At 33.8% G+C, this 15,623-nt stretch overlaps 2 protein-coding genes across 3 annotated transcripts; both read left to right on the top strand.

Moving 5' to 3' along the window:
- Positions 1-3,432: 3,432 nt before the first annotated feature.
- LOC120089386 (uncharacterized) lies at positions 3,433-6,007 on the top strand. 2 transcript variants are annotated; one of them, XM_039046839.2, is made up of 2 exons: positions 3,433-3,612; positions 5,592-6,007. In XM_039046839.2, exons 1-2 carry the CDS (start codon positions 3,513-3,515, stop codon positions 5,759-5,761), a joined length of 270 nt encoding a protein of 89 aa, XP_038902767.2. In that variant the 5' UTR covers positions 3,433-3,512; the 3' UTR covers positions 5,762-6,007. The 2 variants fall into 2 exon arrangements, with proteins under 2 accessions (XP_038902767.2, XP_038902766.2); XM_039046838.2 differs by having other exon boundaries at positions 5,490-6,007.
- Positions 6,008-10,707: 4,700 nt separating this feature from the next.
- On the top strand, positions 10,708-12,668 carry LOC150033279 (uncharacterized). Its single transcript, XM_090306360.1, has 4 exons — positions 10,708-10,856; positions 10,944-11,031; positions 11,445-11,738; positions 12,336-12,668. The coding sequence occupies exons 1-4, from the start codon at positions 10,708-10,710 to the stop codon at positions 12,666-12,668; spliced, it is 864 nt and encodes a 287-aa protein (XP_090162486.1).
- Positions 12,669-15,623: the final 2,955 nt, after the last annotated feature.

The following is a 15,623-nucleotide window of genomic DNA, read 5'->3' as shown; positions in this document are numbered from 1 at the left end:
GCCAACTAGATTATAGTTTTTAGACTTAAACATGTCAATAACACAATAATTCATAGAAACCTTTGTATGACTTAATGAAGTAATTAAAGAAATCAACATCCTTGAACGTCTTTGTCCTTACATACAACTAGTAAAGGAAGGCTCTCCCTACTTCACAATAATATGCCCTCTATTTCAATAAGTAACAAGCACATTGTGCTGTTCTTTTTTATTTATATATGAAAATGGGATAGCCAAACTAAAATAATGACAGGTATCTATTTTATAATATGTTTGTATCTTATAATTTTCTTTCCCGATCTCTTTCTTATTTCTCTTTAGTTTAGTCTACTCCATTAATTCTAATTATAAATATTAGGATAGTTAACTTCGTTAATTTCCGACATTATTTTAACTATAACAATTTTGAATATAAACAAACCAAATCACTAAATACATGAATGTATTTTGAATATGAACAAACCATAGAAAATAATCACTCTTACTATAACAATTTTCATACCCAATCTCATTCACTTTTTTAACCATAGAACTCCACAACTTCGGTTAAGAAAAAAATAGTGACTAAAACAAATATTCAATTGTTTCATATTTGATGTGGTTAGGTTTGAGTATATTATCTTAGCTTGTTGCGTTGAATAGGCTATGTCCAAAGATTTACAAATTGGAAAAAATTTGAATAGGCTATGTCCAATAGGCTATGTATTGCCAAATGTCGTATAATTTTGATATCCCTAATCCCCAAATAAAAAAATTATAGCAAAACATCATTAAAATAGAAGAAAATGAACAAAAACAAAAAACAAAGAATGAAAACGGAAAAAATGGACGGCGAGAAGTGGACGATGACGTTAAAATCACATTCATCCACATCCCTCAATAAAGAAGGAAAATGAAAAACGAAAAAGAAAAAAAATGAGGGAAAAAATCATGGTACCAAAATCGGATGGTGAGCAAATGACGAGCGGATGGAGAATCTCGACTGTGGGTTTTGGAGAAGAAAGAACGAAGAAGAAGAAAAAAATGGAAGAAGAAGGAAAAAAAGAAACTATGGGCGGCATGGAGGCGGGGAGGATTTTTTTAACAAACTTTTCCCGACGGTCGTTTGGCCAGTCTTCGGGATAAATACCAATATCTCGATGGTTAATCGAATACCCTTGACCTAATTACGAACTCCCGAAGGTCGTTCGAGTACCATCGAGTGAACTCAACCTTATCCCGACTGTGTTCTTACACACCGTCGACATACCTTTACAATTATCCATAAGTTTTTCCATTTAAATACCCATATCTCGATGGTCACTCGAATACCATCAGTTGAAATACGAACTCCCGAAAATCGCTTGAATACCACCGGACGAACTTAACTATATGCCGACGGTGTGCTTACATACCGTCAGGCAAAACTTGAAAATTTTCCATATTTTTTTTTATTTATATTTCTTATTTTTTAAAACTTATATCTCGCTTGACAGCGTTCCCCAAATTGAAGATAGGTGAACAAAAAATCTAAAAAATATCTTTTTTAAATTAAGAATAACTTGACAATTGCATCATCGTCGGTGGAAGTAGACACTCCCGTCTGTCGCTCGAGGACCGTTGGGATAATTTTACAATTTTCCATAATATTTTTTAGTTTTCTATTTTGCTACCTCTTGACGGTTTGGAACCGTCGAGCGAAGGGACTTTCCCCCGACGGTGTTGCTCTGATTGTCGAGAGAACATTAAACTGCAATTTTCTCATTTTTTAAAAAACTAAACATCTTCTGACGATCATGGGACCGTCAGGATAGTTCAACAAGCCCGAAGTTGGGTTTATCGACCGTTGAGATAGATTGTATCTCGACGCTAGTGAACTTTCTGTCAGTATTAGGTTTTCTCCCGACATCTCCATTTACTGTGGGGGGAAATGAGATCGTCCGATGCTTTTTTTTTTGCATCAGGAAAAGTTTCGTCGGGAATATACACACACACACACACATATATATACATATATATCTAAATAAAACAAAATAACAGAAACTCATAAATCTCATTGTCGTTCGTTTAGTAGCCCTTCCTTGAATTCCACCGTCTCAGCTAGTTGTTTACGACTATTCTTGCCAGGTCACAGGCCTTGGTTGTTCGCTCACATGTTTCTTACTTTTGTTTATGCTTTGAACACCGTTTTCAACAATGACGTTCTGGGATTGACGTCAAACATAGTCCTAAATCTAATAGGATTTCTAAGCTTGTCCTTGACGGATTCTCTTTGTCTAGTCACATCATCCAAAGGTTATTGTTCGCATGAGGTTTCTAGAGACACTTATTTCGTGGAATTTTAACTTTATATTTGTATCAATTTCAGTATAGCAAGTACAATATCTAACACAATAATTCTTTGATGCATTCAAAATAAACTTTATTATTTAAATTGGTTGATCTTCTTGGATGATTGACCTTTGTGCTTGTAATTTATTCGCACGAGGTTTCTGGAAAAGCTTGTTTCATGGAGTTGAACTTGAGTTTTTGTGGGTGTAGATGTTGATTTGATGCGTTGTGGTACGATCTCTAATAGTTGATCCTCTTATTCTCTCTCGGTTGAATGCGTACGCTTGATGTATAGAAGCGTAACGTGTGGATGTTCTTGAGCTTGGAGTCTTGGAAGAATGCTTCTATCTTCGAAGGACTTTCTTCAAATGTGGTCAGTTTTAGGAGTTAGGGCGTGTTCTGATCGTTGGAGAATTCTCTCTAGGTCATCTGGAGTGTAGAGTAGTTGACCCCTACAAATGAGAAAAGCTCCTCTATTTATAAAGTTCTCTGGTGGACCTTGTGGGCTTGAGCTTAGTTGGTCAATGCGCCTGGTCCTTGGATCCGATTAGTTGGACTTGGGCTTGGTTGGTCTATGGGCCTGATTAGTTGGACTTGGACTTGATTTGACATTTTGGTCAAATTCAGTCAATTTTTGGACTCAGAACCCAAATAATAATATCAAATTGGGTCAAATTAATCTTATTTGATTCAACGGATGAAAAAAAAATATTAAGAAAAAAAAAACTTTTGGTCTACACATTTTGGGCTAATCTTCATTTAATGTTTACGTTTCAAATTATTACACAAATTAATTATCTAAAAGTATTTAGTTTTATGCACATATTTATTTGGATTTGCTCATGCCCACCAAATTTGACTTTGAATTTTCTGAACACTTTGAACACTGCATCAGGACAAGGAAAATAAAAACACGAAATTCGTCGCTCAAATCAATCTGACCGAAACATAGAAGAGGATGAAACACTTGGCAACATTTGGCAGCTCTTATTTGCCAGTTGGCAATGTTGGAACCCTTGACACAGCCCAAAACTCTACACGTCGTCTAAGCTTCCATATCCCATAGCCTAGGTTCTTGCCATCCAAACCAAAGCGATAAGCCAACCACTACATATAAATACATCACCATACAATGGACTCAAATCTTACCCCACATCCCAACTCATCAAAAACACTTGTTCCAAAGTACTAAAAAAAAAAAAATGAAGTCCAAAGCTGTTGTGTTTGCGTGTCTGTTGTTCTTAATCTTAGCTGTCCTTGCTATTGCCGAAGGAAATCAAGAGCAGCCTCAGAACGCTAAAGGTATATGCTGTATTGTATTGTAAATTTGCATCAATATTATTCGACAACTATAATGAGTCACTAGCTATGACAAATTAGTAGCAGCAAAATCCTTCAATTCAGACACCACCTTTTTCTTAATCAGAAATAATCTAAAATATTTTAAAAATATATATTCTAGTTGAAGAATGATATCATGATCGGTTAAAATTAATAATTAAGTGTATAGTAATATATACACAATATAAACTATTAATTATAGTCTATTGTTCATACTTATATAGCTGGTAGTAAATAAGATTACAAGAGTTTAATATAAATTTTGTTATATTTTTTGTGCTACACTCAATATTTATTTAATATCTGCGTGATGACCTCTATTTTTTTTTTTTAAATAACAAATTAAATTGTTTATGAAATTTTACAAAACAAAAACAGATCTTTAAGTACGAAATTTTGTGACTTGTTTATTAGATTATTTTTTTTAAACAAACATCCATTATATTAAAGTTATGAAAAAAAGTATAAATTTAAAAAATAATAATTATCTTAAAGTTATGAAAAAAAAGTGAATTTTTAAAGAAATATCGAAGAAGGTTCGTAGAAGAATAATTATTGTGCATGTATGCATTGATAATTGGATGATGAATGTACAGGCAGTGGTGGATCTAGAATATATGTCATAAACACAATCTAATGTCAATATTAATTATTTAAATTTTAAATTTTTGTATCCATAAACTTTAAATATATGTAATAAAAAATTTAAATATGTGTTAAGATTATTTTTTTTAAACAAACATCCATTATATTAAAGTTATGAAAAAAAGTATAAATTTAAAAAATAATAATTATCTAAAGGTTATGAAAAAAAAAGTGAATTTTTAGAGAAATATCGAAGAAGGTTCGTAGAAGAATAATTATTGTGCAATTATGCATTGATAATTGGATGATGAATGTACAGGCAGTGGTGGATCTAGAATATATGTCATAAACACAATCTAATGTCAATATTAATTATTTAAATTTTAGATTTTTGTATCCATAAACTTTAAATATATGTAATAAAAAATTTAAATATGTGTAATTAAACTAACTTTAATTATACGTAATAAAAATTTTAAATGTGGAACTAAACTTTCTATGAGATACAATCAAATTTTTAGAAACTAAATTTTCTATTTTACCTAAGTTTTCAATTTTTTAAAATTGTTCTATTTTACCGAAATTTTCAATTTTTAAAAATTTCTATGAGATACAATCAAATTTTTAGAAACTAAATTTTCTATTTTACCTAAGTTTTCAATTTTTTAAAATTGTTCTATTTTGCTTAAATTTTCAATTTTTAAAAATCTTTTAAGTTTCATCTATCTATAAGATAGAAGATATAAAGAATCAAAATTTTAGAAACTAAATGTTCTATTTTACATAAATTTTTAACATTTTAATATCTTTTAAGTTTCATATATTTATTAGATTTAAAAGTATCTATTAGAGAATGAATTTTTTAAATATATATTTATATATGTCTGACATATTGAACCCATCTCATGAATATAATGTTTGAATATAATGTTTATCATAAATTTTACTATATTTGTAATTCTTAAAAAAAAAAAAAGTTTATACACTTAATTTAATTTCTACTACCCAATTTTTAAATACTTTAATATTTCTTAGTAAATTATACTCAATAGCTTTTTACTTTATAAATCAATAATAAAATTTTCAAAAATTAAATGTTTTTTTTGTATCCATGCATAGCTCATGACAGTCAATATTAATTTACCGAACTATGTTATTAAAGCCTATTTTATAATTTATATTAAAAATACAAAAATCAATAATCCAGAGGGGCACGTGCCCCTGTCTCTACGTTGATCCGCCACTGCGCACAGGTTCAAACGAAAATCGAGTAGAAGAGTCAAAGCTACGTTGCTATCATGGATGCTGCCACTATTATGGGTATAACTGCGTGAAATGTTGCCGAAATCTTGCAGAAGCGCAGGCGGCGGCGGCTGCTGCTGCTGCTAATAATAATAATAATAATAATGCTGCGGCCGAAGAGCGTGACATGGAAGCAGTCCCCCATGGATGGGGAGGCCACGGCGGACACAGAGGTGGATGGGGAGGTGGAAGGGGCGGAGGCGGAGGTGGAGGTAGGAAGTGAGTGGAGAAAAAAAGTGTAATGTATGTGTTGAGTAATGTTAGAAAGAGTGAGTGTAGTAAGGAAGGAAGATAATAAATAATAAATGAATGAATGAAGGAGCATAGTTGAGTAGAATAGAAGGGTTAGATCCCTTCACAGATAGTGAGCAGCACTACTACTTTTTCGCCAACAACTCTTGTATGTGAAATATACAAATATGTATATATGCGACTTTGTTTTACGTTATGCCCCATTTTCTCTCTCTTCCCCAACTTTGGTCAATTAACCTTAAAACAGCCATAAACATGAAACATTTTTGGTTGTATCATTTTTCTTTTCAATTGTAATCATCTTTCTTTAATAATAATTAAGTGTACTGTAGTTTTTCTTTAATAAATAATTAAGTGTTGTTCTTCTTTAATAATAAGTAAGTGTAGTTTAGGTTATACGAGATCAAATTTATCGAGATATTTCAGCTAGATTTTCAGTTAAGATGACACGTTTTCGTAATATATTCATGAAGCTTTAGAAAAGGAGAGGAAGGTTAGAGAAATTTTCTAATGGAAGGTTATAGAAGAAGCATAAGAGCTATTAAAGAGTGATGATTTTTTTGCTCCAAAGAGGCGCTGGTGTGCGAGTCCTATCAACATCTTGAAAAATTCTCCTATTACGTTGGTTCCAAAAGCACTGTTCCACAGGATCTTTAGCTCGTTCATTGAGGTGTGCCCAAATTTTCGAAGAGTAAAAACACACTGCACAAAAAGATGCTCTACATTTTCAGTTGTAAAACACACCAGCTAAGATTCAAATAATGAGATGGGAATTTAATTTTGGGATTTTTCAGATGTGTTGCGGCTTATGTATTAGGCTACACTTAACCATATCTTGGTTTTTTGTTTTCTTTTCTTATATTTAAAAATACTTTTGGTTGTTTTCTTATTTAAAATAATCTCTCTTTTTCCTAAAAAGGATTTATTTGTCACATTGTAGTGATTGCACCTATGTTATCACTTTTGAAGTTTTTTTTTAATGCTTTGAAGGGTACAGAGTCACTCACCCAATGTATGTAATACTCCTACTACAAATGTAACCTTTTTGTTGATGGATAATAAATGTTTAGGTTGATGACTAAAAAAACGTCAAGAAAGTCAACATCAGAAAAGTCTAATTATCAAGAAAATTGGTTTTGTTGACGGTTAGAAAATGTTATAAAAAACTCTTTCTTAACATTTTTTTGCCCATCAATTATATGGAAAAACCATCCAGAAAAATCCTTTTGCTCATACTTTTCTAGTTAAGAAAAAAGCTGTGATTGGTGATGGAAGATCATACCGATAGGATAGAACGCTTTTTTCTCTTATTCAACTTCTAGTTAGAAAATGTTCCAGCGTAAAAAGACTACACTAGCAACACTTATTCCAAGAGAAAGGGATATTGCTGCGCTTACTGATCAATCACAGCACATTCAATTGCAAATAGAACACTGGTGGTGGATTTTGATTCATGCGGCCATTCTCTGCTGCATTGGTGTTTTCACTCCCCACTCTCCATCATAACAAAATGCTTCCACTATATCTCAGGAGTCGTCAAAGGAAGTACGGCGGGTCCAAGTAGGAAAAAATTCACCAAACTAATAAGACATATAATAATGGATCAATTCGTTCAACAAGATTCGTTAAGAACGTTAAAGTAAGGTAATATTGACATTTATTGTTCATCGACTATTTTTTAAAAAGGTCAAAGAAACCATTTGTGACATCTCAACTTTTCAAGTAATTTTGATTTAGGGAAATTATTTCAAATGATAAAACTGTTGAAACTATTTACGATATACAGTAAAATTTTAAAATTATCAATGATAGACTTCTATCAGTGTTTATCAGTGTCTATCAATGTCACTGATAGACACCGATAGAAGTCTATCATTGTCTATCAGCATTTATCATTGATAGTTCTAAAATTTTGCTATATTTTGTAAAATATTTTGGTTCAATTTTCTATATTTAAAAACAACCCTTTGATTTAACTATTTTAAATTATTGGGTTAAGATAATTTAATCCAAGTTATAAGTGACAAAAATATTTGGAAAATTGGGTGTAATTTAATTGAGAGTTGAATTTAATTTGGTGAATTAGAATTTTAAAAGGAATTGATTTTGAAGTTCTCTTGGTGAGATAGAGCTTTAATAGGAAAAAGGGGAAAATATATATTATATAAATATTACAAAATAGATGTAATTTAGATGTCCATTTTTATTGTCAAAAGACCAAGTGTCACTTTTCCATTATCCCATGTATTGTCAATGTGTCTCAAGATTATGCACTATTAGTGTCCAATGTAATTCACCTTCTACTTGCCAATTTGGCTATAAATAGTGACATTTGGTGGATGAATAAATACACACATCGGTGAGACAATCTACTTCCGATTTCCATTTACCATATTTTTTAATTTTTATTTTGATATTTTATTTTATTTTTGTTATATTTTATTGTTATATTATATTTTCTCCATATTCGGGTTCGCATTGTACTCCTCAATTTCACAACACGTTATCAGTACAAGCTTTTGTCAGTTCCACGCTGAAGGTAGATCTTAAAGGTAGGTCTTTTTTCTCTTTATAATTAATAAATTAAATGTTGTTTTGCATTTTTTAAATTTCTAATATAAATATAATGTTTTGTGATTGTGTTACCATGACAAATCTTACAAAACTAAAATTCGTCGCTTTTGACATAATAGTAATAATTATTTGTCGTGGGTGCTTGATGTCGAAATACACTTTGATGCAATGAACCTTGGGGAAACAATTAAAGAAGATAATATAACATCCAATTAGGAAAAAGCAAAAATCATGATCTTCCTTCGTCATCATCTCTATGAGGGATTGAAAATGGAATATCTAACTAATAGTAAAAGATCCCCGTATTTTGTGGAAATATTGAAAGAAACAAAATCATAAAATAATGGTTATTATTTCTAAAGCTCGTTATGAATGAATGCATTTGAGGCTCCAAGATTTTAAATTAGTAAGTGATTACAAACCTGCATTATTTAAAATCAGTTCAAAATTGTTGTTATGCAGAGAGAAAATTACTGATGCGGATATGTTGGAGAATACATTTTTCACATTTTATGTCTCGAACATGATCCTTCAACAACATTATCAAGAGAAAGGTTTTAAACCATTTTTTGAACTAATTTCATGTCTACTTATTGTCAAACAAAATAATAAGTTATTGATAAAGAATTACAAATCTCGACCAACTAAAACAACACCATTCACTAAAGTGAATGCTATAAATTTTAATAATCGTAGTCGAGGTCATGTTCGTGGTCGTGGTCGTGGTCGTGACCGTGGCAGAAGGAAATAATTATTGTTTCCATGGTGGATGTTCTAATCATCTAGATTTCAAAAGAACCGCTCGAAATGTGATCATAAAAGAAAGGCTCCACAAGATAAAAATTCAAAAGATGATGAACAAAAATGCTTCTGATGTGGAATGACTGGCATTGGTCACATATTTGTCGTATGTCGAAACACTTAGTTGATCTGTATCAAGCTTCCCTGAAGGAAAAAGGGGAAATTTTAGAAGCTAATTATGCCTACCAAAATAATGATATATTTGATCCATCCAATCTGATAATTTTGGATGTGTCAGACTTCTTTGAATCCCCTGAAGAGAAAATCGACACAGTTGATGGAACATTAAGTGTTTCTTTTGACTTTGAGAATATCTAAAAATAATATTGTTACTTTTTTTTTAATCTATCTTCGTGTTATTCTCTTAGTTAATGTTAACCTCTGTATATTCCAAGTGTTGTTTTTCTATTGTAATTATTTTCTTTTAATGAAGAAACATGTAAACCCTGAACCCTAATTTCCCTACTTGTGTATGTTTAATGTGAGAACTAATGTTTAATTAGAGGTGAGGGATCTAGTGCAGCTAAGCAGAAAGGGGTAACAGGACGACCCCAACAACAGGGTAGGGTATACACTGTGACCCACAAGGAAGCGGAGGAGTCTCAAGATGTCGTAACTGGTACTCCGCTTATGTGTTATTTGATCCTGGTGCTATGCACTAATTCATATCTAGCATGTTTGCATTGCATATAAATAGAGTGCTTGAGCATATGACTGAGGATTTGTTTATTTCTACGCCTGTAGGGGATATTTTAGTTGTGCATGAGTATTACAAGAATTATGAAATAGTTTTTAGGAATCATAGCTTATGGGTTGACCTGATTCCACTAGAGTTATTGGAATTTGATGTTATCTTAGGCATGGATTTCTTGAGTAAATATTATGTCACCGTGGATTGTTTTAAGAAAGAGATAGTATTTAGGAACCTAGGTGAACAAGAGATAACACTTATAGGAAGTAAAAGAATGCTTCCAGGAAGTTTAATATCAGCAGTGAAGGCTAGGAAGCTACCGAGTAAAGGATGTGAAGCTTATTTAGCCTATGTGGTGGTTTCACAAAATAGGAAGCTGAAACCTGCAGATGTATCGGTGGTACAGGAATTCTTAGATGTATTCCCTAATGAATATTAGGTTTACCACCTGACAGGGAAGTTGAGTTTACTATTGATTTAGTTCCAGGTACAACCTATTTCCCAGACATCATATAGAATGGCGCCAGCGGAACTGAAGGAGTTGAAAGTTCAGTTATAGGAACTTGTCGATAAGAGGTACATCAGACCCAGTGTGTCACCTTAGGGAGTGCCGGTCTTGTTTGTTAAGAAGAAAGATGGTATTCTCAGATTATGTATAGACTATAGATAGCTGAATAAGGTGACAATTGAAAATAAGTACCCATTGCCTCATATAGATGATCTCTTCGATCAGTTAAAGGGAGCCACAGTGTTCTTTAAGATAGATTTGAGATTGGTTACCACCAGTTGAGGAGGTGGATGTTCCAAAAACTGCTTTCAGGATGAGATATGGACATTATGAGTTTCTATTAATGCCGTTTGGTCCAACGAACACTCCTGTGGTATTTATGGACTTAATGAACATGATATTCCATCCCTACCTGGATCAGTTTGTGATAGTTTTCATAGACGATATATTAGTATATTCCAGTAGTGTAGAAAAGCATATGGAACATCTAAGGTTAGTGCTGTAAATGCTAAGAGGAAAGAAGCTATATGCCAAGTTTAGTAAGTGTGATTTTTGGTTAAATCAAGTTGTGTTTCTTAGGCATGTAGTTTCAGCAGTCAGAGTCAGTGTAGATTCCCAAAAGACAGAAGTGATAGTTAATTGGGAACGACCCATGACTGTAACAAAGGTACACATATTTCTGAGTTTAGCAAGTTATTACAGGAGATTTATGGAGGGATTCTCTAAGATTGCTCTACCGTTGACAAACCTGACCCGAAAATATGTGAAGTTTGAGTGGTCGCCAGAATGCTAGCATAGTTTCCTGGAGTTGAAATAGAGGTTGGTAATAACACTAATGCTGACTTTACCTACACCAGGTAAAGAGTTTGAGATTTATTATGATGCATCCCGATAGGAATTAGGATGTGTGTTGACGTAGGAAGGAAAGGTAGTCGCTTATGCTTCTTGTCAGTTAAGGAAGCATGAATGTAACTACCCACACACGATCTAGAATTAGCAGAAGTTTTGTTAGCTCTAAAGTTGTAGAGACATTACCATATATTCTCTGATCATAAGAGTATGAAGTATATCTTTAATCAGAAAGAGCTAAACTTAAGACATAGAAGATGGATCGAGTTGATTAAGGATTATGACTTCACTCAAGTAAAGTCGAACGTGGTGGCTGATGCTCTAAGCAGAAAGACGGGATCAACCAGAGCTGCTATCTGTTTAGTAGGAGGTGTACTGTTGCACGAGTTGTATAGTGCTAAAGCAACATTATCAGTTGATCAGATAGGAGGTTTGTTAGCTTTATTTCTGGTACGCCTTACTTTAGTAGATGATATTCTACGTGAACAGTTAAGAGATTCTGACCTTCAGAAGTTAGCTGAAGAGGTAAATAAAAGCTTGAGAACTAACTTTCCGTTAAGAGCAGATGGAGTGCTACTGAAGGAAGGTAGAATATGTGTACCTAATACCTTAGCACTTAAGCAGGCTATTTTGGAAGAGGCACATAGTTCAACTTATGCTATGCATCCAGGCAGTACGAAGATGTATAGGACTTTAAAGAAGTCGTACTAGTGGCTTGGTATGAAAAGAGAGATAGAAAAGTATGTTGAGAGATGTTTAGTGTGTCAGCAAATTAAGCCTAAACGACAAAGGCCAGCAGGCTTGCTTAATCTACTCCCAATGCCAGAGTGGAAGTGGGAACATGTTACGACGAGTTTCTTGTTTACCTGGGACACCAACAAGCTATGACGATATATGGGTAATTGTAGATAGATTGACAAAGACAGCTAAGTTTTTACCTGTTACGATTACTTTTACCCTAGAATATTAGCTAAGTTGTATGTTGACAAAACTGTGAGTCAGTTTAGAGCTCCAGTTTTGATTGTATCAGACTAAGATTTTAGGTTTACATCGAAGTTCTGGCCTAGCTTGTAGAAAGCTATGGGCACCAAGCTATATTTCAGTACAGCTTTTCATCCATAGACGGATGGTCAGTCTGAGTGGACGATACAGACACTAGAGGATATGCTGAGGGCATGTGTATTGCAATTTAAGGGCAGTTGGGATACAGATCAATTGTTGATCGAATTTGCGTATAACAACAGTTATCATTTGAGTATCGGAATGGCTCCATATGAGGCTTTGTACGGGAGACCATGTAGGACTTTGGTATGTTGGAATGAAGTGGGAGAAAAGAAACTATTAGGCCCAGAACTTATTCAGCAAATGTCAGATAGTGTTAAGATTATAAGAGAAAATCTTAAAACAGCTCGAGACAGACAAAAGAGTTATGCAGATATCAGAGAAGAGAATTAGAATTCGAAGTTAGCGATAATGTATTTTTTTAAGTTGTCCCTGTGGAAATAGATACTTAGGTTTGGTAGTAAAGGGAAGTTAAGCTCGAAATATATTGGATCGTACAAGAGAATTGAGTGAGTTAGCCCAGCAACGTACAGTTAGAGTTACCTCCAGAGTTATCTCCTATCCATGATGTGTTTCATGTGGTGATGCTAAGTCCTATCCATGATGTGTTTCATGTGGTGATGCTAAGAAAGTACGTGCCATATCCTACCCACGTGTTACCTGAACAACTAGTATAGTTAAAATAAAATTTTCTTTACGAAGTGGAACCAATGGAGATTCTTGATAGGAAAGAGCAAGTCTTGAGAAACAACATAATACCTTTAGTAAAGGTATTATGGAGGAATCATAGCACTGAAGAAGCTACATGGGAAGTTGAGAAGCAAATGAAAAATAAGTATCTGTAATTGTTTAATTGATGGATGTGTAACAGAATTTCGAGGACAAAATTTTCTTAAGGGGAGGTAAAATATAAACCCTGAACCCTAATTTCCCTACTTGTGTATGTTTACTACTGAGACCAGTATGGTGAGTAGGTTCATGTGAGAACTATGGTATCCGTTGAACCTAGTTGAAGGCATGCATTGATAGTAGGTGAAGTAACAGTCTTAAACCACCGATAGGGACACTTGCTATCTTAATCTCTTGAACTAAGCCCACTTGAGGTGGAGGTGTCATGCTAAGCATTTATGATAAACGGTGGGGGTGTAGAATAAAAGGAAGGATGAACTTCAAAAGGTCATTTTGAACAATTTCTCAATGCAAATTGAGAGTTCGTGGTATCATTGGAAAGCTCCATGAGTCTAGTTTCAGAGATAGTGCTGTTGAAAGAAGATCTCACTGGAATAAGCCCGGAGAAGGAAGAAAGTGACAAGAGGTTCAATTCACGGGTGATTATGGGTTGTTGATGATAAATTGAGGCTCTAGGACGAAACACAAAGAGTTTTAAGTTGAAAGTTTAAGGAAAGCTTCCTAAGAAAATTCTAAACAAGTTTGTAGAAGGAATTTTCTTGATATGAGCTTTATAATTTGAGTTACTAATGAAGAAAGTCGAATCTGGAATTCTATAGACAAGCAGGCAGTTACTTGGGTTGAGTAAGCTGGCCGCTCACAGTAGGCGCACAGGCAGATGAAGGGTTGAGCACCCCTATGTGTTTAACCTGATGTTTGGGTTGAGAAGGCTTGTGTTGAAGACTAGGACGCATAGGTGCCTATGTGAATGGTCATGTGCGGCTGAAAGAACACTTAGAGAAAGTGTTGGTTGCATAGTGGGAATGCGTTTGTGAGGTGTGTTGCCCGCATAGCAAGAACCTAAATCTCAAAGAAATTTCTAAGTGCTTGACCTATGGCCAGGTATGCGTTTGAGTGAAGGTCTTCTAGGGAAGGCTAAACATAAGCTTAAATAAGAGTTAGTCTCAAAAGGGAGACCATTGCTAGTAGCTAAATATATGTTGTTGTGACCACATGATGGACACCATTGCTAGAAGCATATCAACCTTCAAGAAGTAGCTCTAAATTTGTGAGTGACTAAGTATTTATAATATTTTTATGAATTCATGATTTTAAGAAAGATTATTCTCATGCTAGCTATTTTACAAAGTAGTTTTTCCAAGTAAACTATGAGTTTATGTTTTCCAAATGCATGCCATGTATGAAAAAATGTTGTAAAACTACTTATGTGTGTTCATATGCACAAAGCATGCATTAGATTCTTTAAAGACATGTTACTATGCGTTTAGGTATACATGCTTTAAAGAGTAAGCCTTAGTGTGACTAATGTTACTTTAGGCTCGATATTGAAGGACTTGGAGAAGGTATCCGAGCTATAGTACCTAAGGTATGATGGTACTTAGGTATACATGTTACTATGTATACCTACAGTATGATGGTACATAGGTATACATGCTTAGGTATGCATGGTACTTAGGTATACATGTTACTATGCATTTAAGTATACATGATTTAAAGAGTAAGTCTTAGTGTGACTAATGTTACTTCAGGCTCGATACTGAAGGACTTGGAGAAGGTATTCGAGCTATAGTACCTAAGGCTTGATATTGAAGGACTTGGAGAATGTATCCGAGCTATAGTACCTAAGGTATGATGATACTTAGTGTTACTATGCATTTAGGTATACATGCTTTAAAGAGTATGTCTTAGTGTGATTAATGTTACTTCAGGCTCGATACTGAAGAACTTGGAGAAGGTATCCGAGCTATAGTACCTAAGGTATGATGGTACTTAGTTATAACCATGTGCACTTAGGTAGTTAGACGTCGAGGAATTAAGCAAAAAGGTTCTCTCTTGACTAAGGCTTGATGTTGGGATTTAACCATAGCAGGGTTACTCTTAACTAAGGATCAGTTTAATGTTTTATGATGATAATAGCTTTACATGTTTAATGCTTGGAAAGTTTACATTTCAGTACAAGATTACTGCAAAGACTTATGTTTCAGTATAATCTCTTTATTGAGACTTAAGCATGAGAACCTGTTTTCTTTCTTAAGTCACTCACTGGGCTTGTAGCTCACCCCATTTTTAAATGTTTTCTTTCCCCAGGTAGTAGTCAAATCCCCCAAAGATAGCTCTGCATCTGCTCTACCACATAAGTCAGGAGTTCTAGTAACCCGTCAGCTAGGTGGTTAATGTAAATATTTGTACATATGTTGTAGTTGTTGCATGTAGGGACTAAGTTTGGGAGTTGGGATTTATGAGACGTGTTGTAAATTCTGTAAATGTTTTGTGTTTAATAGTCAATGTTTGTTTGGTCTTAGAGGTAGCCGTTGTGTTTGAAATTGCATGTTGCTACCAGATTATTTAAATAGAATTAATGAACAGTAAGTGTCATAAAAGGGTTGAAAACTGCTGTAGTCATGTCCTTGCCTAGGCTAAGAGAGTAGTCTAGGAGGG

Source organism: Benincasa hispida, chromosome 10 (genome assembly GCF_027475165.1).
Source record: "Benincasa hispida cultivar pf3 chromosome 10, pf3_genome.v1.1, whole genome shotgun sequence".
Taxonomy (NCBI): Eukaryota; Viridiplantae; Streptophyta; class Magnoliopsida; order Cucurbitales; family Cucurbitaceae; genus Benincasa; species Benincasa hispida.
Note: the sequence above shows the minus strand (reverse complement) of the source record. Positions and strands in the feature narration are given on the sequence as shown.